Raw genomic sequence first — 27,104 nt, 5'->3', positions numbered from 1 at the left:
GTTCAACATTCGCAAATCAATCAATGTGACAGAACAAATTAATATAAGAAGAGAAAAGAACCACATGGTCCTCTCAATCGATGCAGAAAAAGCATTTGACAAAAGCCAGCATCCGTTCCTGATTGAAATGCTTTGAAGTATAGGGATAGAGGGAACATTCCTGAACGTCATCAAATCTATCTATGGAAGACCCACAGCAAATATCATTCTCAATGGGAAAAAGTTTGCAGCCTTCCCGTTGAGATCAGGAACATGACAAGGATGCCCACTCTCACCACTCTTGTTCGACATAGTATTAGAAGTCCTAGCAACAGCAATCAGACAACAAAGAGAAATAAAAGGTATCCAAATTGGCAATGAAGAAGTCAAACTCTTTCTCTTCGCAGATGACATGATTCTTTATATGGAAAACCCAAAAGACTCCACCCCCAAACTACTAGAACTCATGCAGCAATTCAGCAACGTGGCAGGATACAAAGTCAATGTACAGAAATCAGTGGCTTTCTTATACACTAACAATGAAAATACAGAAAGGGAAATTAGAGAATCGATTCCATTTACTATAGCACCAAGAACCATAAGATACCTGGGAATAAACCTAATCAAAGAGGTAAAGGATCTGTACTTGAGGAACTACAGAACACTCATGAAAGAAATTGAAGAAGACACAAAAAAGATGGAAGACCATTCCATGCTCTTGGATCGGAAGAATAAACATTGTTAAAATGTCTATACTGACTAGAGCAATCTATACTTTTAATGCCATTCTGATCAGAGGTGGCTCCATAGCTCAGGGGTTAGAGCACTGGTCTTGTAATGCCATTCTGATCACAATTCCACCGGTATTTTTCAAAGAGCTGGAGCAAATAATCCAAAAATTTGTATGCAATCAGAAGAGACCCCGAATTGCTAAGGAAATGTTGAAAAACAAAAATAAAACTGGAGGCATCACGCTACCTGATTTCAAGCTTTACTACAAAGCTGTGATCACCAAGACAGCATGGTACTGGCATTAAAAAAGACACACAGACTAGTGGAACAGAGTAGAGAGCCCAGATATGGACCCTCAACTCTATGGGCAAATAATCTTCGACAAAACAGGAAAAAATATACAGTGGAAAAAAGATAGTCTCTTCAATAAATGGTGCTGGGAAAACTGGGCAGCTATATGTAGAAGAATGAACTCGACTATTCTCTTACACCATATACAAAGATAAACTCAAAATGGATAAAAGATCTCAATGTGAGACAGGAATCCATCAGAATCCTAGAGGAGAACATAGGCAGTAATCTCTTCGATATCAGCCACAGCAACTTCTTTCAAGATTTGTCTCCAAAAGCAAAGGAAACAAAAGCGAAAATAAACTTTTGGGACTTCATCAAAATCAAAAGCTTCTGCACAGCAAAGGAAACAGTCAAGAAAACAAAGAGGCAACCCACAAAATGGGAGAAGATATTTGCAAATGACAGTACAGACAAAAGGTTGATATCCAGGATCTATAAAAAACTCCTCAAACTCAACACACACAAAACAGACAATCTATCAAAAAATGGGCAGAAGATATGAACAGACACTTCTCCAATGAAGACATACAAATACAAAAAAAAGACATACAAAAGACATACTATCAGACACATGAAAAAATGTTCATCATCACTAGCGCTCAGGGAGATTCAAATTAAAACCACATTGAGATATCACCTTACACCAGTTAGAATGGCCAAAATTAACAAGACAGGAAACAACATGTGTTGGAGGGGATGTGGAGAAAGGGGAACCCTCTTCCACTGTTGGTGGGAATGCAAGTTGGTGCAGCCTCTGGGGAACAGTGTGGAGATTCCTCAAGAAATTAAAAATAGAATTTCCCTATGACCTTGCAATTGCACTCCTGGGTATTTACCCCAAAGATACAGATGGAGTGAAAGGAAGGGCCATCTGTACCCCAATGTTTATAGCAGCAATGGCCACGGTCGCCAAACTGTAAAGAACCAAGATGCCCTTCAACGGACAAATGGATAAGGAAGATGTGGTCCATATACACTATGGAGTATTATGCCTCCATCAGAAAGGTTGAATACCCAACTTTTGTAGCAACATGGACGGGACTGGAAGAGATTATGCTGAGTGAAATCAGTCAAGCAGAGAGAGTCAATTATCATATGGTTTCACTTATTTGTGGAGCATAACAAATGGCATGGGGGACATGGGGAGTTACAGAGGAGAAGGGAGTTGGGGGAAATTGGAAGGGGAGGAGAACCATGAACCATGGACTCTGAAAAACAATCTGAGGGTTTTGAAGGGGCGGGGGGTGGGAGGCTGGGGTACCAGGTGGTGGGTATTATATAGGGCATGGACTGCAAGGAGCACTGGGTGTGATGCAAAAATAATGAATACTGTTATGCTGAAAATAAATAAAAAATAAATTTAAAAAAATATATATATATATGATTTTACGATCTCCCAGCAAATGGTAGACGTACCACTACATGAAATGATTCAGTGCCATGATTTGGTATCAGCAGAACCAACAGACACAAATAACTTGGTAGGAAACTCCAATTTCCACTCACCGTTGACGTTGGCACAGTCCTTTCTTAAGAACTCCAAGGCATGTGGGTGGTCATGCTCTACGGACTGAGAAACGTCAATGATGTACACACCTCCGCTATGGTACCTGTGGGCCAGACACACAGGGACTTGGGATCGACTACTTTCCTGCGTTTTTTTGTTCAAAAAAATTCTATCTTAAGAGCAAAGGAAAGAGTCAATAGAACGAACAAGGTGGGTAAGGGTAAGAGGCCACTCGGACTAGCAGGAGATGAAAACTGAAACAATTTCCAAAGTCCTGTAAATCTGTTAAGGATCAGACGGTCAGTTCTGTGACTAAGGCCACTGTAGGGCACAGAACACATCCTACACTATGACCATGTGAAAGCCAACTTGAAAACTCGAGAATTTAAAAATGACTTCTTAGGGGCGCCTGGGTGGCTCAGTCATTAAGCGTCTGCCTTTGGCTCAAGTCATGATCCCAGGGTCCTGGGATGGAGGGCCAGGTTGGGCTCCCTGCTCAGGTGGATGTCTGCTTCTCCCTCTCCTCCCTGTTCGTGTTCTTCCTGTCTCTGTTTCTCTCTCAAATAAATAAATCGAAAAATAAAATAAAAATGACTCCTTGCTTTGGATTTTATTTTCTTGAAGACCATGAGGTGCTGTACAGGAGGTTCCCAAGGGACAAAACACACTCACAGCATGTTAAATTCACTGAGATCTGCGTGGACGAGTCTGGCATCTTGATACATTCTTCTCATATACTGGATGAGCTGTAGATATAACTCCCGAGCCTTGGATTCTGATAACTGGACGTTTTTCAACAGTGGCGCTGGCCTTGAATACAAATAAAACAAACGAAGATAAAATGCCCCAGAACGAGTTTTCTTGCTTTGTACCACACATGGCTACATGGACTTCTTTTCAACAACTCATCACTGAACAACTATATCACTACAGCTGTACCAATCCGAAAAGCTGTCGAGAAACAGCTGTTCTCCCGGCTTACTGTGTAAAACATTCCTCAAATTTGTTATTCTGAAGCATTCTGAGACTTAAAAATGTAGAATAAATGAATAACTCTCTGCACGAGTACAGTGGAAAAGATTCACAAAAAAAAAAATTCCAAGGTGAAAAGAGCGATTTCAATGGGAAAGAGTCCTATATTGGCTAATTCAAAGCACTTAAAAATATACTTCTGAAAAAAAAATTTTTTTTTTAAAAATACACCTCTAAGCATGTAATCCTTAGCCTTCTACGTACTCACATGTCATCTTTACCAATGAAGCCCATGACAAGAACATGACTTCTCAGCAGGATAGGTTCTGGGCATGGGATCTGCGCCGTGGTTAGCCTGTGGTATTCAAAGACAAAAGGACAAGGGAAAAGGTGACCGGGTATCCAAAACAAATGACAGCAGCTACAGCACACAAGATTAATACAGCTGTTAGGAAACAGCATCAACATGTCTCAACGATGTTACTGCATTTCAGAAACTTGAAGACCCCAGAGATTTTGGGTAGCACCATGATGCACAACCAAGAATGACAAAACACTGGGAATTAACCTACATCTCATAGCCTCTAAGGCTCAGCCCAATTCCAGAGATGTGAAACTGTGAATTGTGCATCCTGGAATTGGTAAACTACAGCAGATCTGTCTTCTGAGTTGATTAGCCTCAACAATGATTAAAAAAAATCAGGGCACCTGGCTGGCTCAGATGGTAGAGTGAGCACGAGGCTCTTGATCCCGGGGTAGTGAGTTAGAGCCCCACCCATGCTGGGTGTAGTTTACTTACAAAACAAAACAAAACAGCTGGACTCATACATAATAGCTAGCTGAACACAGGAAGATTTCAAAAGTACTTTCAAAACAAGTATTTAATACTAACATATCCAATGTATGTCATTAATGCACTGCAGATAAAACGCCAAAAAGTTATCTGAAACAGGGGAAAAGAACTTCAAAAAAAATTTTTTAAGATTTTATTTATTTATGACAGAGAGACACAGCAAGAGAAGGACACAAGCACAGGGGAGCTGGTGAGGGAGAAGCAGGCTGCCTGCCGAGCAGGGAGCTCAGTGTGGGGCTCCATCCCAGGACGCTGGGATCACGACCTGAGCCAAAGGCAGACAGCAAACAACAGAGCCACCCAGACACCCCAAAACTTCAATTTTTTGAGAAAACTTGGTCTCAGCTCAATAAGTTGCCCTCACTTGATATAAAAGTGTCAGGACAAAGAATGGATAAATATGTCCAAGATTGGACTGAAATCAGAAAAAGAAAACCATGACAGAGTTTAGGTCCTAACAAAACTGTCTAAAACTCCAATGCCTATAAAAAATGACACATCAGTCTCAAAACCCAACTGTGTATTTACCTATTTAAAATCTTGCAAAAGCCCCCTATCATCCTCAGTATAAATTTTAAATGCTTTCACATGGCTTCCAAGGAGCTTGGAATGACCCAGCCTTGCTAAATAAAGGTAAATTTTTCCCAGAACAGAGTGGGAAAGTAATGGGTTCTCAAAACAGAGAAGACAAGGTAGTTCTTATTTGTCCAGGAATGTGCTGGATCTAATCGAAATGAACAGCACTCCAAGTACCCACTTTTGGACAGAACCACCCTGGGATTTGCCAGCAGGAAGGAATGAGGGCCAGTATGGCCGCTGCAGCACAGCCACACACCCCCGACAGTCACCTGATTAAGTTCCTCATTTCTTTTTCTGCCCAGGTTTTCACCATTTTTCTGGGGTTTCCTTTACAATAGCCATGACGAAATCTTGAACGAGAAAAATATTGGTTATTCCAATCATTCCATTATTCCTGTCTGTATTCTAGGATAGAGAAATTAGGCCAACTAGAAAAAGAATCGGAGCTTACCTGAATTCCCCACTTACATACTTATCCCGATCTTTGAACACCAAAATAGAAGTTTTGTAAATTTTGATTGCTCTGCTCTCTCCGTTTGCTGTGCTAGCATGGTACACATTCGCCTATTTTGCATCAAAAACAAAAGGACATTTGTGTTAAATAGCTACACATGGTATTTCAATTTTTCACTCTATTTGATTCTATTCTCAAAAGTTAAAAAAAAAGTCAAGCGAACTGAAGTAACACGTATGAGAAACACCATCATCCAAAACATCATCACCAAACGGTACAGTAAGTAGGGCTCTAATTTACGTATATAGTAAGATCCAATTTATGTACAAGAAGCCGTTCCGAACATTTTTGTATCTCAAGTAGGTGAAAAATATTTTAAGACACTCTTACATCTGATTTATAAATTGAGTTTTACTGAGAAGTGCTTCCCATAGGATGAATTGCTAATTTAAAAATGCCGTGTCTGTCTTTCTCCATATCCAAGTGCAAAGGAAAAATGGGAAAGAGATTGGTTGACTCACAGAAACCAGACTAAGCCTCTGCCCCTATCAGTAACAATGCAATAAGGACTCGGGCCAGCAGGAATCAGACCATCTGCACTGACCCTGGCACCCCTGGACCCAGTGATCCAGTATTGTGACGAAGGTGAAAAGGAACAGCTGTGTGCCCAACTTCCTCCCCACCCATAAATATTAATAAAGCTGTTTTTGGAAAGAGTAAGCTATTCTGACTTGTGTGGTTTTTTTTTTTCCTTTCCTTTACTTTTTAAAGGCACCATTTATGTACCAAGTGCCTTAGTTCCCTTTGGAATCTGAAGTAAGAAAACTAACATGAAAACATTCAGGCATCCAAAGAAAAGCTCACTTCTTTTCCTGTGCTTATGCAGCCATTTATCTCAGATATGATTCCTCTAGTCAACATCTTGAATAATATCATTCGTGTTCTAGGATCCAACACCTAAAACATTGAGAAAAAAAGAAAGTTCAGAGAGACAGTACCAAATATTTCTCAAACAGGTGACCATTAATAATCTGAAGAGCTTAAGTACTAGGCCATCCTGGCTGACTCAATGAATATCAACTGTGTGTTTTTATTCACTCCGAATTTTAGAAAATAAAATGCGACATAAGAGTCAGAGAGACAAGAGATGAACCAACAAGTTCAGTCACAGAAATTAAAGTCTACCAACCAAGTCAAAAGGAAGCGGAATTGACCGTAGACGGACATTAGCTAAGAGAATATAATACAAGTCACATAAGTAGGTTTACATTTTCTAGTAACATTATAAGGAGTAAAAAATAGCAGGTAAAATTTGTTTTATTTTATTTAATCCAATATATCTAAAACAGTATCAATTTCAACATGCAATTGACATAAGAAGTTACCAGCGAGAGATTTAACACTGCATATTTTACACCAAGCCTTCACAGTCCAGTGTGTTGACATGGACGGCACGTCTTAATTCAGACTAGCAACATCTCAAGTGCTCAGTGGCCACTGTCCCAGACATGCAATTTTAAATCAGGGGTCAGCAATGGGATTGGGAGGGAGACAAACCGTAAGTGACTCTTAATCTCACAAAACAAACTGAGGGTTGCTGGGGTGAGGGGGGTTCGGTAAGGGGGGTGGGGTTTTGGACACTGGGGAGGCTATGTGCTATGGTGAGTGCTGTGAAGTGTGTAAACCTGGCCTGTACTCCTGGGAATAAAAATTCATTATATGTTTACAAAAATTTTTTTTTAATTTTTAAAAATTAAAAAAAAAAAAAGAAATCAGGGGTCAGCACCCTACAGCTCATGAGTCAAATCCAGGCCACAGCCCGTTTTTCTATAGCCTGAAGTTAGGAATGGCCCTTACATTTTAAAATAGTTGTTTAAGAAAAAAAAAAAATTGTGAGCCATAATGCTTAAAGTATTTATTTAACCCTTTAAAGAAGGAGTCTGCACACCTCTGCTACAGATGAGTAAATCAGGGAAAGGGTCCCCTTTGGAGTCAGCGCAATCAATCTTGAGGTGGCTGCAGCAATGTTCTGACCCTTTCTATCACCTTTTCACATCAAAAATCTGGGAAAATGCTAACATCCAATCACAATGTCTACATATGGGAAAACAAAGAAAATTCTTCTCCACTCTTGAATAGAAAGAATAAAAACAAGTGTAATTTCTAAACCAAATAATGAATTTCTTATTGAAAATTACACACACACACATACCCCCACTTTGTGGCAGATACCTATCCTTTGTGAAAGCTCAGAAAAATTCCTGCTGACCTTAAGACAAGACAAGAGATTCCGATCTTACAATGAATTCTGCTTCCCCACAGAAGAGGGAAGCACTGCATGATGGCCAGAGCGGGACATGCCTCTAATTTATCTGTTAACAGTCCTATTATAAATAAAGCAAAATGTAGATTTCTAAACTCAAAACTACAGGAAGGAGTAGTTTTAGATAACATCAGCATTAAGCAAGAAGGATGAATGCAAACTATAACCCAAGAGAAAAGTAATGCTCATTTAAAATGAGAGCTTGCAGGGCATTTGCGTGGCTCAGTCAGTTAAGCGTCTGCTTCTGCTCAGGTCGTTATCTCAGGGTCCTAGGATGGAGCCCCACATTGGGCTCCCTGCCTAGCACGGGAATCTGCTTCTCCCTCTGCCTCTGCCCAGCTCATTCTCTGTCTCTCTCTCAAATAAATACAATCAGAAAAGAAAAGAAAAGAAAATGAATAAAATAAAATAGAGAGCTTGCAGCACATTGAAATTTTACCTGTTCCACAGTTGCTCTGTCCGCCTTATCTTTGATGCGATACCTAAGCAAAACCAAAAATGTATATGTGACATTCAAAATTTAGAAGCCAAAATAAAGTTTCCAAATATATCATTCCTTGAAATTCCTATATGGGTAGTTTCTTTAATAACAGATTTCATAATCTCATTGTAGTTTCATTGCTCAATGATGATTCCTTCATGTCCCCTTAATCATCAATTCAGTTCCCTACAGCAAAAGGAGCACATCTGCCTATTTCATTCATATTTCTGTCCATATTTCAGGAGGGTTAGATTAAAAGAACAGCTGGGATAAAGTGAACTATGCTGCAAAAGAGAAAACACCAAGTCTATTAATAATTGCCCTTAAATCTTTAATGATTCTATTAATACAGATTAAAGTCATTGATACTGCCTTCTCTTTAGAGTTCCTTTCTACAAAGACACAAGGTTTTATCATCTTAAGATATTTCCTGGGTTCTACATTAAAACACAAACTCTGGTTGGTTTCGCTCACACACTTAGTGACTCTATTAGCACTCATCTAAACTCACAAAGATCCAAACAAACACTTCATGAAATAACAAGTGATTATGGCAGTTCTTATAAAGTCTGTATCTTGGGGCGCTTCGGTGGCTTAGTCAGTTGAGTGTCGGACTCCTGGTTTCAGCTCAGGTCATGATTTCAGGGTTCTGAGATCGAACTTCCCCCTCCCCCCACCCTCCCACCCTCTGCACTCAGTTGGGAGTCTGCTTGAGATTCTCTCTCTCCCTCTCCCCCTCCCTCCACTCCAGTGGGTGCGCACGTACTCTCTCTCTCTCAAAATAAATTTTTACAAAAAGAAAAGAAAAGCTGATTATCTCTTAGGTATAGCAATAAACCAGAAGAAAACTGATTTTTAAGTTCAGTTCTTTTTTTAAAAAAAGATTTATTTTAGAGGGAGAAAGTGCACATGTACATGCACAGCCAAGCAGGGGGAGGGGCAGGGGAGAGAGACTCCGCAACCAGACCCCCAATGAACCCAATGAAGGGCTCGATCTCAAGACCCTGACATCACAACCTGTGCCAAAATTAGGAGTCGGACATGAACTGAGTCACCCAAGTGCTCCTTAAATTTGGTTCCAACACTACTAGTTGTATAACCTTAATATCACTTTTTACAATATATTGTCAAAGCCTTAGAGTTACTATGACGTAGAAGTTAGCCCGATCTTAAACAACTGATTTTGAGAAGAATAAATAAAAACTGTTCTTAGATTATTCAGTTTTAAATCTTCCCTTGAATTTTTAAAAACATTTCATGGAAAGGAATAAATTTTAATAAATTCTTAAAAGGGAATATTTTTATGCTCTAACATTTTACTTTAATCTAGAATCTATATTTTAGTTTAAAACCATTACCCTCTTGAGAGGATATTTGTGAATTTCACAAAATTATAGTTTGACCATACATATCTTAAGACTCAGTATTTTCAACTTATAAAGGAAAAGGATACCCTCACTTAAAAAAAAAATGAAAAAATTGGCTTAAGTATACAAAGAAATATCCTTTCCAAAAGATTTATAACCAAGATGCTACTTTATTTGTCTCAAATTAGTCCCCATCAGCCATGTTTTATAGCTAAAATATTACTTACATATCTGCTTCCTTTTGTCTAGACTTTTCAGTGACTTTATTTATGACAGAATCAGTAACATTTAGCTTATCTGAAAATTAAAAAACACAATGTAAACAACATTGAAGACAAAAAGACAACAGTCTGAATAGAATACTTCCTCCCTCTTATTTTCTAAATATTTTGTTGTATAGAGTATCTCTGAATACTAAAAAAATGTTCATGTTTTCAGAGAGGAGCACGACGCTGTGTCTCCGTAGTGACCAGCGTTGTCACTGTCATCACTACGGCTCTGTTCTGAGCCACAGAAACTCGGACCCAAGCATCCCCTCCAAAACACTTCACCTGCATATGCTGTATTTCAGACACTTGTTCACACTTTACATGACTAATACAGATAACATAACTGCTTGAATTCCAAGTCTTATTCTAAAAACTTCAAGTTTCATTTTAAATTATAGCTCAGTCATGGGCTTTGAGAGATGTGCCAGGTTTATGATGAGTCATCAATGTCTGTGAGACAAAGATGACCCTGCATTTTTCAAGAGCTGGTGGTTCAGATCAGCATTCAACAGCTCACTAAATGACACCTACACACTGAGTGTCTAGTAAAGCCAAATGTACTTGGGTTCTGTCTTCTAGCACAGCTGACTCTTGAACAACATGCGTTTCAACTGCCCAGGCCCACTCACATGCAGAATTTTCACAGCAAAGGACTGCACATGTATTTCCTCTTCCTTATGACTTACATTTTCTTTTCTCTAGTTTCCTTTATTGTAAGAGTGAAGTATATAATACATATAACATACAAACTACGCGTCTATCCACTGTTTGTGTTATCAGTGAGGCTTCCCGTCACCAGTGGGCTGTTAGTAGTGAAGTTTTTCGGGGAGTCAAAAGTTATACATGGATTTTCAACTGTGTGGAGACAGGATCCCAACTTACACATTCCAGGGTCAGTATATTTTCAAGATCCTACTACTGGATAATCTTACCATAAAATCTAATACAAAACAGACAAAAACTTGAACAGGCACCTGTAACTTTATAATTCTACAGCAGAGAAAAAAACAGAACTAAAAAAATCTAAGCTAAAGTCTCTTCCTGAAGCCAGGCTTTTAAGTCACTGAGTTTTTATCTTCTGTAAATGTTATCAGTCAGTCAGCAACACTGAATACTCTCATTTCTTGATTTAGTAACATTTTAATAACACTAAGGTTTCTGAAGAACTTCCTCAGAGCCCAAATATATTTTACGAACTCACCTAGATTAATTTTATTCTCAAATTTCCGTAAGACCTTGTCTGCTGGAGTAGACATTTTGGCTGAATTGCAATTGGAAGTCTGTCGATTTGCCTAGAAGAAACGAGTTTCAGAGTTGAAGGCACTAGTTTTAAATAAAGACCTCGGGTTCTTTATCACATCCCTTTTTCCTTAGCTCACAGTTAACTATTAAAGCATCAATACTTGAATGAGCATGCCAATAAAAGGTTAAGAATCAATCACATTTGTGCAAGAAATTTTTTAAAGACATCTGAAATAGGACAAAATTAGTGGTTAAAGGAGTATGTACCATATCATTTTTTTTAACCTCTTTACAATATATTCCTCATTATTATAAGTGACAAATTAAAATTAAATGCATTTTTTGTTTGCTTTATAGATTCAAAATTTGAAAATGTTCATTTATACCCAAAGTGTATAACGAAGAGCTTAGACCAACATGAAACTGGTTCAAAGAATCTCAGTTTGGGTCTACTATCTCAAGAATCTTAATAACTTAATATCTTAATAACTTAGACTAAGTTAAGTTTGTGCACTATGCAAAAAAAGAAGAAAAAAAACCATAAATGAGAGAATATAGTACAGATCAAAAGCGCCCATAATAATTGCTGACTCAATCCTGTTATCTCAACTTGGAAGTGTAAGGCTGACTTGTTTCTTGTTTGCACAGACCTCTTTAAAGTTTTCTACTAAATACAATTTTTAAAACATTTCTAAATACAGGTTCACAGTAGAAATCAAAGGTAAAACTTTAATCACCTATAATTCCCAACACCCAAGACAATAGTTAACATTTAAAGACATATAATTACTTGTATTACTAGCTTTGTTCAAAGGGGTTACACTATTTCAAAGTTGAAATAGCTCAGTGTCTCACCAACAAATCAATGGCGGAGTTACCAAAACAAGACCACAAGTGTGAAATTCATCTGGTTATTTTTAATTGCTAGCATTCTAGTCCAAGAAATAGTCTCAACAGTCAAAGAAATATTTTTGGCTTTTTCCCCCCTCCATCTCTTTCAGAAACTGGTATGTTCCAGAAGATGTACCATGCTAATCCTAGGACTCTGTAAACTCCTAAAACATTAAGTACTTCCAGTTGAGATGAAGGCTTTATGTAGTTTGGTAACTGTTCACATTTTGTACACAGCAGAGATAGTAGATCATAAACATATGTCATTAATATACCCTTCCACTGCAGCGTATCTTAAAGTCACATAACATCCCATCAGGGATCCTATGAGGGAAATCAGTCCCTCAGTAATTAATCAAGTTTACTTCCAATGCTTCTCTATAAGCAATACTGGAGGATCATTCTTTTAACATTATTTTTGGCACAATCCTAGAAGAACTGCTGAGTCAAAGCACTTATTTTATGTTTTAAATACTTTTTCTCACATACCAGTTTATCCTCCAAATAACTGTGCTTATTTACTCAATCAGCAATTATAATTTTGGGTCTTGGTCAGTTTCATAGGGGAAAAAAACGGCATCTCTACGTATTTAATCTGCACTTCTCTAATTATTAAGCAAGTTGAACTTTTTTCTCCATGCTTCCTAACCATTTGTAGTAAACTGCCTGTTTACATCCTTTCCTGTGCACATTTTAAAGCTCGTCATCATAATTTAAATGATTCTTTTTAATTGTACTCATTATGAAAGGAATCTACATCCATGAAATTACCAGAAATACGAAAAGGATGAAGAATGAAAATGGTTAAAACCTGGGGCTACAGGGCAACATAACCTGATGGAAATCTTGCAGTTAGTCAATCCCAGAATGACAAAAAGTTCTTTGAAAAAAAGACAACGTAAGCAGTAACAGATGCATAAAATCATTTATAAAATACCTGGGGGTTACTCCTTGCATTTGAGATGCAACTCTTGGTGAACCTCCCAACTCCATCATCCCAGTCCCAGTCGTCATCATCATCGGACGCCTCCTCCTCCTCCTCCTCCTCCTCCTCCATCTCACCTTCCCCCGTCTTCTCAGACACACTGTGCAGGTCTTCAAACAGAACACCATCTTGTTCTCTGCTGGTCTTCAAGTCAATGCTTTCACTAGAAATAACAATGTTTCAGCATGTTTACACATACCTCTAGTAGGATCTACACATATAATTATTTGTGATACAACAGACTAAATCTATACCAATAGATGTAAAAGTTTTCCTTCCAAAGTACTTCCCCATAAACTCAACACCAAATTGTTTTTCACAGTGCCATTCCCATTGTTTGCTTCTTCTCCTGGTCCTACTAAAGAAGAAATACATCCAGTACGAAACCCACTTTGAAGTTAGGATTTACGCTGTCACTTTCTCTGCTGAACAAATGGACTCTGACCAATACACCAGACCCGCCTCTAGGAAAACCATTCGCAGATATGCCTTAAGATGGGGGGAAAAAGGCTTTTTGATAAAATTTGAGAATAAGTCTAAAGCAGCCTTACCTTGAGCTTAGTGCCACTCCGACAAAAGGAGCTGTATCAAGATCTGGGTCACACAAAGAACTTTAAATCACCCTTGTTCGTGAAGGGAAGGAATGAACAACACAAGCACCACAAATGAGAGTGGGAGTATGCGTGTAATTCAGTATGAGAAGTGGTGAGTCTCGAAACCAGAGAACAGGTCCAGAGTAAAAAGGGAGCCAACCAATGGGGTGTTTTCTTGCCATGGGAAAATTCAGACCAAGTGCTACTGTACCTTCTTAATTATTCAAGAGAAGCCGAAAGTGTGGATTTTTGTGGCAAATCCTACTTAACTGGTACATTTAATTTTAACAAAACATTGCATACCAAACAAAATATGTGTCCACAGGTCACAGTCAATAGAGGAACTACCAGTTTTGACCTCTCATGTAGAGAACAAGACAGAACCACATAGAACAGCTGATAATGTGAACTACTAGATAAAAAAACAGTCAGACGAGAGTTTAGTAAATTCAGATGATCAATCCTGATTATTAATAAGTCACAGCTTACTGGGCTCCAAATCTCCATAAATATGGATGGGAAGAAAATAATCATTACACACCTGCTATCTATAGTTACTATGATTCTGTAAATACAATCCTTAATTTGATCCTTTAATTGCCAGTAACCTAGAGTGGCATGTCTAAGTTATACTTCATTTGTACCAGAACTTCTCAACCTTGGCTGGGCAATTTTTTTATTCTGGAAGGTCGTTCTGTGCCTCATAGGATGTTTAAAATCCACTGGTTTATCCTCACAATATCCAGCGATGGTTGGTAAGCCAGTGCATACTCATTACCGTCAACTATTCACCAGCAACACTGGGCTGGGTTTCACCTTCCTACTTCTTCCCTAAAGCCTTATACATGTTTGTCTGGAAACAAAAATCTGCAATTAATTTGAAATAAAATCTTATTTTTCTGGCTAAATCCAATGTAACCTCCCAGTAATGATCATTTGCTCACGGAAGTTTTCCTTATTCCTCATCCGTTTCTCCTCTTTACTAGTTACCCGATTCTAATACAAATATCAATTGTCTAATCCTTTAATGTTTCCCCTCCTACCATGAAAGCCTTGTGTCAATCAGGGTGGTGTTTATCAATGCACCCCTACCCACGAATGTTAGATCTGACACACAGAAAATGATCAACATATATTTACTGAAAAAAATCCCCAACTGATTAATAAAATGTATATGTAAAGAATCCTTACTGTAAACACAAAGTAAAAATGGTATTCTTGGAATTTCAAAGAACTCTCGATGTTTCATGTAGGAATTATCCTTAATCCTTTTGCCTCACAGGGTAGCCCACATTCAATACACCAAATCTTATCACTTCTACCTAAAACATAATCCTGTTACCCTATATCTAGCTCCCATCAAGTATGAACTGAATTACTTTTGTCAGTTTTTTTTTTTTTTTTTTTTTTTTTTTAAGAGAGAGAGCGTACATGAGTTGGGGTGGGGGGTTGCAGAGGGAGAGGGAGAGACTCTTAAAAAGGTTCCATGCCCAGTGTGGAGCCTGAGCGGGACTCATCTCATAACCCTCAGATCATGACCTGAGCTGAAATCAAGAGTCAGATGCTTAACTGTGTCACCCAGGCACCCCCACTGTATTAATTTTGAACTGCTTCCATCCATGCCTTCCAAAACCACCCTCTCCATAACAGAGCAATTCCTTTAAATCATAAGTCATATTATGTCATTCCCCTGCTAAAATCGCTCCTATGGCTTTCTATTAATACTTAAATATCCCAACTCCTCAACACTTATAAAGCTCAACACCATCTGGCCCCTTCTCGCTTCTACATCGTACCTAGCCATCTTCTCAACCACTTCTGCTGTGCTCTAGGTACAATGGTCTCTAAATCTCCCCTTCACAGCCAAAAGCGATACCAACGTTAAGCCTCTGCACTGTTGTCTTTTGCTGAACGTCTGTTCCTTCTGCTCTTCTTCAGATTAGTTCCTTTTCGTCGTTCAAATCTTGACTTAACTCCCTCCTGACATTGTCGTTAGTCTACCAACTGATTTTAATTATTTACATAGTGTCTTTTTTTTTTTATATCTCTAGGTACTCAACTGTCAGTCCCTCCCAAGTACAAGGTAAAATTCACTGACAGCTGGGACTTAAGTCTTGTTCATCACCATCTCCAGCGCCGAAGACAGAACCCGGCACACAGTAGGTGCTCAAATATTTCTGAACGCTGAATAGAGTTAAAGAGCAAAAATCTGTGTTTCCTAACCGCTATCCCGACTGTGCGTGCCCGCGATGCTAACTCTGCCGCAAAGCAGGTTATAAAAGACCCGGCTGGGATGGAGAAAGAAGCGGAACAACTACCGGTCTCCCTCAAAAGCCCAAGGGGGCGGTTGGCGGAGAAGAGAGCAGAATCCCAGCGGAGTCAGTGTCCAACCCGCGCCCACCTGTCGGAGGCATCCGCGTCGTCGAACTGCCCCGGGACCACCCGACTCATCAGCAGCCGCCGGTAGTCCATGACGGAAGCGCGCAAAGCCTCGACGCCCGGGGAGGCCGTCCGCGCAGCGCTGGAACAGGAACCCCACAGGGACAGTCCTACCCGCCGCCCATCAAACCGCCTTTCGGCAGATGCCCGCCTCGCAAACCACTCAGAAGCTCCGAAGCTAAAAGCGAGCGCCACGTGCTAAAAAGGAGATACACTTGCTACGGCAGGAAGCAGGACCTCCCCGACCGGAAACTCCCGCTCAACCGGATGTCTCAATCCTGCCGGAAGTCCCGCCCTCTACAGTCCCGCGCCGGAGGGCGAGAGGCGGGGATGAGGGCGTGGGAGCCCGGGCTGCTGAGTTCCCCGCGGAGATTGGCTGGCGCAGCGGACTGACGTCACACAGAGTCGTTCCAGCCCGCCTGCCTGTCTTCTGCTAGTTTTTTAAAACGCTGAATACAGTTAAAGAGCATCTCCCATCTCTTCGGTGGGAGAACCCTTCAAGTGTCGGTCTTCCTCGCGCAAAACCGTATGCGGAGGGAGGAAGAACGAAACCGTTACTGTGGATCCAGAAGCTATGGACCCTGGAAGTGAGCACGCTTTTTAGACTTAAGGAGTTTGGTGCATTGTTTTGAGGGGAAAATAGGATAAGTGACTTTAAAAGTTTGTGATACGACTGAAAAAATTTTAAAACAAAACTAGAATTTGCAGCGGTAACTCCCAATGACTTTTTTTAAACACCCATCTTAAAACAGCGTTAGACTGTTCTGGAATATCTATCCAAATACCTGAATAAATATTTTTAAAGTGTGGCATAAATCTGGTAAGGACAGAATGAAAGTGGAAAGCTTAACTTAAAATGTCAGCTGACAGATGGTGCCATATGAACAAAGTTCTAAAAGTGTAATCGGAAGTGATGATGTAAGAGGTGGAAAGAAAGCATGGGTTAGAAAAAGCATTGTTAAAGGAGAGATGGATACGGCTTGGTAACTGGATAGCCCAGATGATGAGGTAGAAGGATACCAAAGGTGTCTCCCAAGTTCTCCAGTCCAAGTGCCTGAGAGAATAGTGTCAGTGGGGAAAGTGGGAGAAAACTGATTTACAATGTTGGATTTGGTTTGATAATGACATAGTAGTATCAGATAAGTAGTATAATGGAACCCGATAGTCCTCGGATAATATTTTGAAAATATGTTTTAAGTAACTGAGGGGGCCCTTCATCCTCCTAGGTCTTTTAGGAAATTATTGGATAGTAGCCACCTGTGTATTGACGTGTTTTTGTTCAAATCAGTATTTACTACCACACGAAGTGACCATGGTATACTCAAACTGAACATTTTTATTTTTCTAATAAGCTGACAATGAACATTTAAAAATTTAGGACAAGGAGTGTTGCTGCTTCCTTAATGCAAGGAGGGATGGGGGTGGAACCCTTAGTTTGCATATTCTAATAAACATTAAAATTATGTGGTTTTTATTTTTAAAGAAACCTTCCATCATTCAACAGGAACAAGGACTATCAAAGTTTGGTCGTCATCTTCAGATCCTGTGCATTTTGAAACGGATGTTTCTCATGAAAAATTAGAAAGCGTGTCAGAAGCAGAGGCCATGAATTTCAGCAGTCTTTCTCAAGACTTAACCCACTCACATTCTCCCTTCTATATGGAAACCAACAGTACCACTTCAGACTTGCCTCAGGTGTGCATTGCTTATAAGTTCTAGGAGGTACAGATGTATGCAGCTTTCACATTTTTTCCATATGAAAATTTCCTCAAAAGTATGGGGGGGGGGCTACCTGGGTGGCTCAGTGGGTTAAAGCCTCTGCCTTTGGCTCAGGTCATGATCCCAGAGTCCTGGGATGGAGCCCCACATCAGGCTCTCTGCTCGGCAGGGAGCCTGCTTCCTCCTCTCTCTCTGCCTGCCTCTCTGTCTACTTGTGATCTCTGTCTGTCAAATAAATAAATAAAATCTTTAAAGAAATACAGGAAACAATAAAAGAATTTCCAGTGGAAGCTCAGAGGAGGAGAATACAGGGTTTGGTTTTCCCAGTTCTCTTAGTGTACAAAGAAAGAGAGAATTGTACAAATAATGTTAAAACTGATCCTTTCAAGCCTCCATGTGAAGTCTTAAGTGTGCAACCAGGGGACATGGCCATGACAACTAGTGACAGGGGCAAAAAAAGAGTCCAAGAGACCGGACATCTGGTCTAGAGTGTGTTCTAACACATCAGCATGCAAATGATTCAAATGTCATTCCTAATGGCATTGACAAGACGCTACATGTCAATGATTTTTTATCTTAATGAAAATTCCAAGTGCCCTTTCTCACAAAATAAAGGTTAGACTTTCCCAAATCAGTATTTAGTATCAGTATTTAGAGCAACTGGATGTTGTTCTAAATGTTTCACAATTATTAGCAAGTACGTAAATAATAGGAGTGAATTAAGTTGTGCCATATGTAATTGACTTTTTATAGTTCTAAAATGGACAAATATTAGCAATTTCATGTGGGTTAACCCATAAATTGGCATAACCTGTCTAAAGGGCTATTTAGTGATAAGAAAACACGTGTTATTTTTAATTCTACCTCAAGGAAGTATGCAAATGAGATACATTCAGAATTACCCTTAATATATAAACATTAAGGGTGCCTGATTGGCTCAGTCAGAAGAGCGCGTGACTCTTGATCTCGGGGTCATCAAGTTCAAGCACCAGGTTAGGTGTAGAGATCACTAACCATTTAAAATAAAAAATAAATGAACATTAGAAGCAACCTAAATTGTTTTTTTATTTGACAGAGAGAGAGATCACAAGTAGGCAGAGAGGCAAGCAGAGACAGAGGGGGAAGCAGGCTCCCTGCTGAGCAGAGAGCCCGATGCGGGGCTCAATCCCAGGACACTGAGATCATGACCTGAGCCGAAGGCAGCGGCTTAATCCACTGAGCTACCCAGGGCCCAGAAGCAACCTAAATTTTTATCAGTAGGGGCCTAGTTAAATTATTTCACTGATGTACAGTAAGGTGTAAGGTGTAAACCTTAAATATGGTAATACAGATAGAGTTGACCCCTGAACAATGCAATACAGATAGAGTTGACCCCTGAACAATGCAGGACTTAGGGGTACCAACTCCCCTCACAGTCGAAAGGCTTCATGTAACTTGAGGCACCCCAAACCGAAGTACTGATAGCCTACTATTGACTGGAAGCCTTAACAATAATATAAATAGTTTGTGTATTTCATGTGTTATATTTATTTATATACTGTATTCTTACAATAAAGTAAGCTAGAGGAAAGAAATGTGATTAAGAAAATCATGAGGAGGGACACCTGAGTGGCTCAGTGGGTTAAAGCCCCTGCCTTCGGCTCAGGTCGTGATCCTAGGGTCCTGGGATCGAGCCCCACATCGGGCTCTCTGCTCAGCAGAGAGCCTGCTTCCTCCTCTCTCTCTCTCTGCCTGCCTCTCTGCCTACTTGCCATCTCTGTCTATCAAATAAATAAATAAATAAAATCTTTAAAAAAAAAAAAAGAAAGAAAGAAAACCATGAGGAGTGGGGGTGCCTGGGTGGCACAGTTGGTTAATTATCTGACCCAGTTTCAGCTCAGGTCTTGAGAATGGCATCTGCTTAAGACTTTCCCTCTCAGTCTGCCCCTCCCCCCTATTTGTTTTCTCTTTCTCTGTGTGTGTGTGTCAAATAAACTAATTAATTAAAAAAAATCATTAGGATAAAATACATTTACAGCACTATACTGTGTTTCTCCAAAAAAAATCTCTTTATAAGTAGACTTGGCCAGTTCAAACTCATGTTGTTCAACGATGAAGTATATATTTGTTGATATAGAAAAATGATCACATTGCTTCTCACTGGGTAGTGGGATTCTGAGTGGTTTTTGTTTTTTTTAACTTTCTTTTTAAAAATAATGTTAAAGATTCTTTTTTATAATGATAATTTTATCATATTTCTATTTTAAAAGAAAAATTGGTTATAGTATTATAATCAGGGTCTAACATTATATATCAAATTATAAAGAATGAGTGTCTTAAATTATGTAATGAAGTTCTTTTTCTTGGAATTCACTGAGTATTTTGTTCTTTATAAAAAATTTACAGACTAAAAGAACAAAAGGCATATTTTAGTTAAAAATAGTATTATCATAGAAGGCTAGAGTTAGAATGAGCTCTGAAATTTGACAAGTAGTGGAGTTCCAAGAAATTTGTGTATATATAACATCAATACATGTGAATAATGCTATTTTATTTTTCGAGTATATTGTTCTTGGTATTTTAAAAATCTCATTAGCAGGAATGGTCTAAATTAGCAAGAAGTCTAAAAAACAAATTGTTGTAAAATATAACTCAGTTTTTCTTGTACTTGAGGTATATTCAGAAAGTGCAACAATGTTATAAAAAGCATGATTGAATAGAGATTTGTAACCAGCTGATGTTAGTAAGAGATACAATTTTTTTTAGAGCATTCTCAGGTCTCACATACTTGATACACTATCCATGATTAAACCAATGCTTTCCTCCAAAGTTCAAAATAAGACTTTCTTTACTATCCTACTTATACTATTAATTTACTTCACAAAACCTTTATGCTAGATAACATTAAGGTAACTTTGAGAATAAGCCCTCCATGAATTTTTTAGATTTCTATCAATTGGAATCATATTTCAATTCATTACTGGAACCTTGTATCTTCATTATCAAAACCCTAATAACAAGTATACTAGAAGTTGTTTAGACCAGATTTAGCAAACTTCAAAGGATGAAAAGAGATATATACATTATCAAACATCCCTATATTTATAGTAACATGATTTGACTTACCAAGAAAACCAAGATACTAAAATAGCAAGATACTTGCTTAATGTCATTTAACATCATAATCCCATTAACATGGTTTTACTAAAAAGGAGTTCAGATACACAGTAGGGAAGGGTACCAGAAAGTACATTCTACCCATGCAACAAAAAATACTAACAAGTTACATATCCATGTTCAGAAGAGGCTTATGATATTTATTTGAAATAGTAATATTAATGCCTTTTTTATTATTAATACAGAATGAAACAAAGAATGCTCAAAGGGAAGTTGAGTCTAAATTCACACTTTGCGAAGAAATGTATGGCACACTAGATGATTGGTTAGGCGGTGAGTATCTCTGTTGGCAGTATGCAAACAGAGACACTAAGATTTTGATATGTGTCCTGTGATAACAGCAATAATAGTAATAGTAATAGCCAAGTGCTAAATTATGCTTTATATGCACAATTACATTTAATCTACAAGCAATCCTATGAAATAGGGCTTTTTTTTCCTTTTTGAATAAGGGCTGTTTTGTCTCTATTTTACAGATGAGAAACCTGAGGCTCAGAGAGTAGCTTGAAAAGTAAAAACCATAAGGAACACATTTGACCCCATTAAAATTTTTTAAAGTTTCTATGTGACCAAATTATAATCAAGAAAATAAAAAAACAAGACTCAGACAGATACCTGCAATATGTACATTGTCAAGATTAGTATTCAAGACAAAAACTCCAAAAAGAAAGAGACACATATAACTCAATAGAAAAATAGGCAAAGAATTCATATTAGCTTGCTAGAGCTGCCAAAACAAATCACTACAGCACAGGTGACTTCAACAATGGAAATGTATTTTCTCACAGTTCTAGAGGCAGGAAGTCTAAGATCAAGGTGTCGGAAGAGTTGGTTTACCCTAGACCTCCCAGATAGCCATCTTCTTATGTTTTTACGTGGCCTTTCCCTGTGCCTCCCTGGTCTTTTGTTCCTTTAAGAACACTGGTCATAATGGATTAGGTCCCCAGTTTTATAACTTTATTCAACCTTAGTTACTTCTTTAAAGGCCCTACCTCCAAGTATATTTACATCCTAAGGTACTGGGGGGTAAGCTTTCAACAAAATAATTTTGAGGAGGTGCAGTGCAGGCCACAACGGTATCTAATAGGCAGATCACAGAAAAGGAAACATGCAAGATTATTAAAAAGACCACAGAATTCCATTTCATACGTATCAGTTTAGCATGCCTTGAAGGATGTAGCAGAGCAAAGAAACTTTTCTGCTATTGGTGGAAGTATAAATTGGAACGGCCACTTTGAAGAGTAATTTTGCAATGTCTTGTGAAGTTGAAGATACATATTTTCTATAATCCAGCAATTCCACCCATAATCTAAACAAAAATTCCTAGTATACATTGAAACTTGTACAAGGATTTTCACTGAAGGGTTGTTTTTAGTAGCAAATAGAAATGAATGTCTAACAAAAAGGAAAGAAAGTGTAATCCTTCAGCCAAATGAACGAGATCTACATGTATTTACATGGCTAAATCTGAAAAGCAAAATTTTAAGTGAAATAAATACCCTTATATGAATATACATATATATATATATTTTTATATGTAATAGATAGGTTACAAATATAATTTTATTCTAATTACAGAAAATTTTAAAACACAGAAAGTAATACTATATAGCCACAGTTCACCCAGTGTGCTGCAGGATCTTTTGAAATATTTAGGAAACAGTGATATTGGACATCTGTGGGACCCACAAAATACTACCTTGAGTTCATTCTTTCAATGTAAAACCATACTACAGCCCTTACCATAAAATATCATTTGCAAAGCTGGGTTTTGGAGGTTGCTACAATAAAAAGCAAGTATTGTATGAAAATCAACGTGGAATAGAAAATGAGTGCTGATCTCATCCTACTGATTCCAAGATTTGAGACATGTGGTATCCAATAGTTCATCCAAGTAGTAAGTTCAGTTGTATAAGAATGATATAAAACATTGTGTTTTTCTTTCAGTTTATGTATATTTTCAAATATCTAGTCAGGGATAATGCTTACATTGAGCTTAACTACTTAATATAATGGAACTGTTAGGTATTTCTTTTGGTCTTTTGGTGCTGTGAAAAACTACTAAGACAGTGAGATGTCACAAAATGAGAAATTCTGGGAAGTTGATATGTATTATTTAAGGTACATGGGAAAGTAGAAAAATAAGTTCATCTGTAGTTGTCTCTGGGGAGGGGGAAAGGAGGATTGAGATAGAAGGGAGGCATCATTAATTCTGTAACACTTAATTTCTTCCCACTTTATTTGCTTCTGATTTTTGAAAATCTATTAAGTCTGGATAATTTATCATATTGAGAAACAGTATAGCGTAGCATTTAGAAATAGTATTCTAGATGGCTAAAATCAACAACACAGGAAACAACAGATGTTGGCAAGGAGGCAGAGAAAGGGGAACCCTCTTACACTGTTGGTGGGAATGCAAGCTGGTACAGCCACTCTGGAAAACAGTATGGAGATTCCTCAAAAAGTTAAAAATAAAACTACCCTACAACCGAGAAATTGCACTTCTAGGTATTTATACAAAGGATACAAAAGTACTGATTCAAAGGGGCACATGTACCCAATGTTCATAGCAGCAATGTCCACAATAGCCAAATTATGGAAAGAGCCTAGATTCCATCGACAGATAAATAGGTAAAGAAGATGTGGTGTGTAAATACCCTGGAATATTACTCTACCATCAAGAAAAATGAAACCTTGCCCCTTGAAACAATGTGGATGGAGCTAGAGGGTATTATGCTAAGTGAATTAAGTTAGAGGAAGACAAATACATGATTTCACTTATATGCGGAATTTAAGAAACAAAACATGAACATAGGGGAAGGGAAGGAAAAATAAGATAAAAACAGAAAGGAAGGCAAACCATAAGAGACTATAGTTGGGGAAAAAACAGGGTTGCTGGAGGGGTGGTGTGGGTGATGGGCTAAATGGGTGATGGGCGCTAAGGAGAGCACTTGTGGGGACGAGCACTGGGTACACTGGGTACTGTGTGTAAGTGATGAATCACTAAATCTACCCCTGAAACTAATACTGCACTATATGTTAACCAACTTCATGAGAGACTGTGGACGCTGAGGAACTAACTGAGGGTTTTGAAGGGGTGGGGAGTGGGGAGTTGGGTGACCCTGGTGGTGGGTATTATGGAGGGCACGTATTGCATGCAGCACTGGGTGTGGTGCACAAACAATGAGTTCTGGAACACTGAAAAGGAATTTTAAAAATAAATGAATAAATTTAGGAAAATAAAAAGAAAAGAAAGAGTATTCCAGAATTGCGGCTGTACTGCTTATCTACTCTGTGACCTTAGGCGAGGAAGTGACAATATCTCTTATGTCTCAGTTTCCTTATCTGTACAACAGGGATGCTAAGAATGCCTAGTTCATGGGATTGTTGTGAGATGAAACAAGTTTATATGTGTTTGTTATTATTCTATTGTGCTTGTGTATTCTTTGGAAACATAACCAAAACTTTTTAAAATTACAGTATAACAAAAGAATTTTGAAGATACCTTAGGATTTGTTGCAGTGGTATTTGACCAGAATCACTGTAACAAGCTTTTTTGTAGCAGTCAGATGAGAACTTCCAGCCCCCATGGAAAAGTAGTTCTGTTTTGTTTACTAGCACAGAATCATGCTGAAATCCACTCAATAAAAAATGCTGAAATTAATGTAATTTTAAATAAACTCCAGCAGTTTCATAAATGTAAATATAACTGTTAACATATAAGTTTACAGTCAGCTAATTCTTATTTCCATCTTTCTCTTTCTAATGAGATGTCAGCATTGGAAATGATTCACAGAACCCTCTAACTCAGCCAGCCGACATTTCCTCCTTCAGGCAATTTGAACCCATTTGCAAATTTCATCTCAGAGAAGCACTTAATAATGGAATGATAATATCTCAAAATCCAACAGAAAGCTTACCTTACACAGAGAAACCAGAAAGGCAAAGTTGTGTGTGTAATTGTGCAAAAGACACCAATGTGAAGGAAAATTCATTTAAGGAAGAAAATCCAGTGGGAACTAGCACCTCCACAAATGAAGACCAGCTTGCTCACGAGTGTGTCAGACAACCTTCTAGAAGCCCACCTCTAGTCCAGAGCAGTGAAGAGACACTGAAATTCAGGGAAATGTCACTGCGTAAAAGTGCCTACATGGAGTCTAGTCAACCTCAAAGCTTCCCATATGAGGAGAATGTGCACAGATATGTTGAAAAACCATTTTATCAAGAGAATAGCTTTAACCTCTTTGATCTGAAAGCTAATTATACAACAGAGGAGGTAAGATTTTTGATGGTGAGTATAATTTGTAGAGTGTTAAAATATGTGCTTTCCATATTATGCAATATAATCTGAGACTTGAAGTACTGCTAGATAATTAATCACAGGGGACATTGCTTCTCTGGGAAGATGTCTTCTGAGATCTTAACCAATTTAGAAACAAAATTTCTCAAATAAAATCAAGTCCATATTGGAAGTTTAGCTCTACCAAATGATAATTTCCTTGAGGATCAGTATGTCTTGCTCATACTTTTTTGTATCTTAGCATCTACATAGTGCCTTGAATATAATAGGCTTTTATGTTTGGTGAATCAAATTGACTGGAATTCAGTTTATAGAAAGGAAAAGGTTGAAAAGAAGGAGAGTGATATTAGGTCATTTGACCAGAAAACCTTAAAATTTTTCTGATGAGGGATTTCTGTGACAAGCACAAAATAGTAATTTTTCTACCCAAGTGAAAATATTAATTTGTTTTTTGACCTATTCTTTCCCAACACACATGTAGTGTCCTGAGAACTCTGAAGATGCCAATAGTATAAATTCTACATACTCTGAAAATTTTTAAAAAGTAACCATTTTAAGGGCGCCTTGGTGCCTCAGTCATTAATCGGCTGCCTTCAGTTCAGGTCATGATCCCAGCATCCTGGGATCGAGCCCTGCATCAGGCTCCCAGCTCGGTGGGACGCTTGCTTCTCCCTCTCCCACCCCCCGTTTGTGTTCCCTCTCTCACCATGTCTCTCTCTGTCAATAAATAAATAAAATCTTTTTTTAAAAAAAGTAACAATTTCAAGAATTGGTATGGGCAAATAGGTATAATCCTAGAATAGCAAAAACAGTACCTTTTTATTTTAAGTCTGATGAGAAAAGCTATGACTACTATGTTTCATTTGCAAGTATGAACTGTTTTTTTTGTTCATTTATTTGGAAGCAGTATGTAAAAGAGAACTTTATTTCCCTGTATTGATTCTGGAAAATGACATTTAAAAAATCTGTTTAATTAGTGTTTCTCAAGATTGCTCTTTCCTATTTCCACTGCATTTAGTTATTTATTCAGCCAATAAATTCTTTCAGGAATCTGTTATGTGCTACGCCCTGTACTATGTGTTCGTTAATGGTTTTTTAAAAATGTGGTTTTGTCCTCATAAAATAACAGCTTACTAGAGGAAACTCACATTAATCATAAAAGTAAATGTAAACTTTCATCTATGGTAAGTGCTATGAATAGTAATATAAAGTGTATGTAAAGTTTCTGTATGTTATATAATATTACATATAAACTACAAACCGTAAGTGTGGTAAATGCTATGAATAAAGTGATGGGAATCTTACTGTTCCTAAGGTAGTGGTAATTGAACTGGGCTCTGAAGGATGAGTTAGGAGTTAAAATAACTATGGGTGGGATTAACATTCCATGCAGAAGTAACATCTGGCTTCAGGGAGCATGGCACCCACTAGGACCTGGCAGGAGCCCAGTGTTTTGGGATCGACGGTGGCAGGGAGTAGATGAGGAGGGACAGGTAGCATGGGTCAGGCATCAAGACCAGACATGGGCATCTTGTAGGCCTCAGTAGGGATAGTTACCTTTATCCCAGAACAATGGTAAACCATTAAAATACAGGGATCCAGTATCTCTAAATTCTAGAAAGTTACACAGCTCACCCCTGCAGATACCTTTTACAGGGTTTTATTTTATTTTTTAAGATTTTATATAAGTGTTCTGACCTTCTCCTCGCTCGTGCTCTCTCTCACTGTCTCTCTCTCTCAAATAAATAAATAAAATCTTTAAAAAAAAAAGATTTTATATATGTGTGTATGTATGTATGTATGTATGTATTTGACAGAGAGAGGGAGAGAGAGAGCATAAGCATGGAGAGCAGCAGAAGGAGGAGAAGCACACTCCCCACTGAACAGAGAGCCCAAAATGGGGCTTGAT

The 27,104-nt window shown here is 38.3% G+C and overlaps 2 protein-coding genes across 4 annotated transcripts in view; one reads left to right on the top strand and one right to left on the bottom strand.

The window, feature by feature from the left end:
* Positions 1-16,274, bottom strand: part of RIOK1 (RIO kinase 1) — a 29,829-nt gene extending 13,555 nt beyond the window's left edge. The window contains exons 1-11 of the mRNA XM_044258546.1: positions 15,983-16,274; positions 12,941-13,151; positions 11,072-11,162; positions 9,829-9,898; positions 8,193-8,235; positions 6,295-6,387; positions 5,428-5,540; positions 5,246-5,326; positions 3,813-3,899; positions 3,245-3,382; positions 2,572-2,675 (exon numbers count right to left, since the gene is read on the bottom strand). Coding sequence (XP_044114481.1) covers positions 2,572-2,675; positions 3,245-3,382; positions 3,813-3,899; positions 5,246-5,326; positions 5,428-5,540; positions 6,295-6,387; positions 8,193-8,235; positions 9,829-9,898; positions 11,072-11,162; positions 12,941-13,151; positions 15,983-16,053 — 1,102 coding nt within the window. The 5' untranslated portion in view covers positions 16,054-16,274. The remainder of the gene's footprint in view (positions 1-2,571; positions 2,676-3,244; positions 3,383-3,812; positions 3,900-5,245; positions 5,327-5,427; positions 5,541-6,294; positions 6,388-8,192; positions 8,236-9,828; positions 9,899-11,071; positions 11,163-12,940; positions 13,152-15,982) is intronic.
* Positions 16,275-16,434: 160 nt separating this feature from the next.
* CAGE1 (cancer antigen 1) overlaps positions 16,435-27,104 on the top strand; it is a 49,441-nt gene continuing 38,771 nt past the window's right edge. For all 3 annotated transcript variants that reach the window (XM_044258524.1, XM_044258514.1, XM_044258533.1), the window contains exons 1-4: positions 16,435-16,607; positions 17,504-17,715; positions 21,081-21,168; positions 24,666-25,171. In XM_044258524.1, coding sequence (XP_044114459.1) covers positions 16,595-16,607; positions 17,504-17,715; positions 21,081-21,168; positions 24,666-25,171 — 819 coding nt within the window. In that variant the 5' untranslated portion in view covers positions 16,435-16,594. The remainder of the gene's footprint in view (positions 16,608-17,503; positions 17,716-21,080; positions 21,169-24,665; positions 25,172-27,104) is intronic.

The sequence above is a fragment of the Neovison vison genome, chromosome 1, assembly GCF_020171115.1.
Source record: "Neovison vison isolate M4711 chromosome 1, ASM_NN_V1, whole genome shotgun sequence".
Lineage (NCBI taxonomy): Eukaryota > Metazoa > Chordata > Mammalia > Carnivora > Mustelidae > Neogale > Neogale vison.
This window is presented reverse-complemented; position numbering and strand designations above follow the sequence as displayed.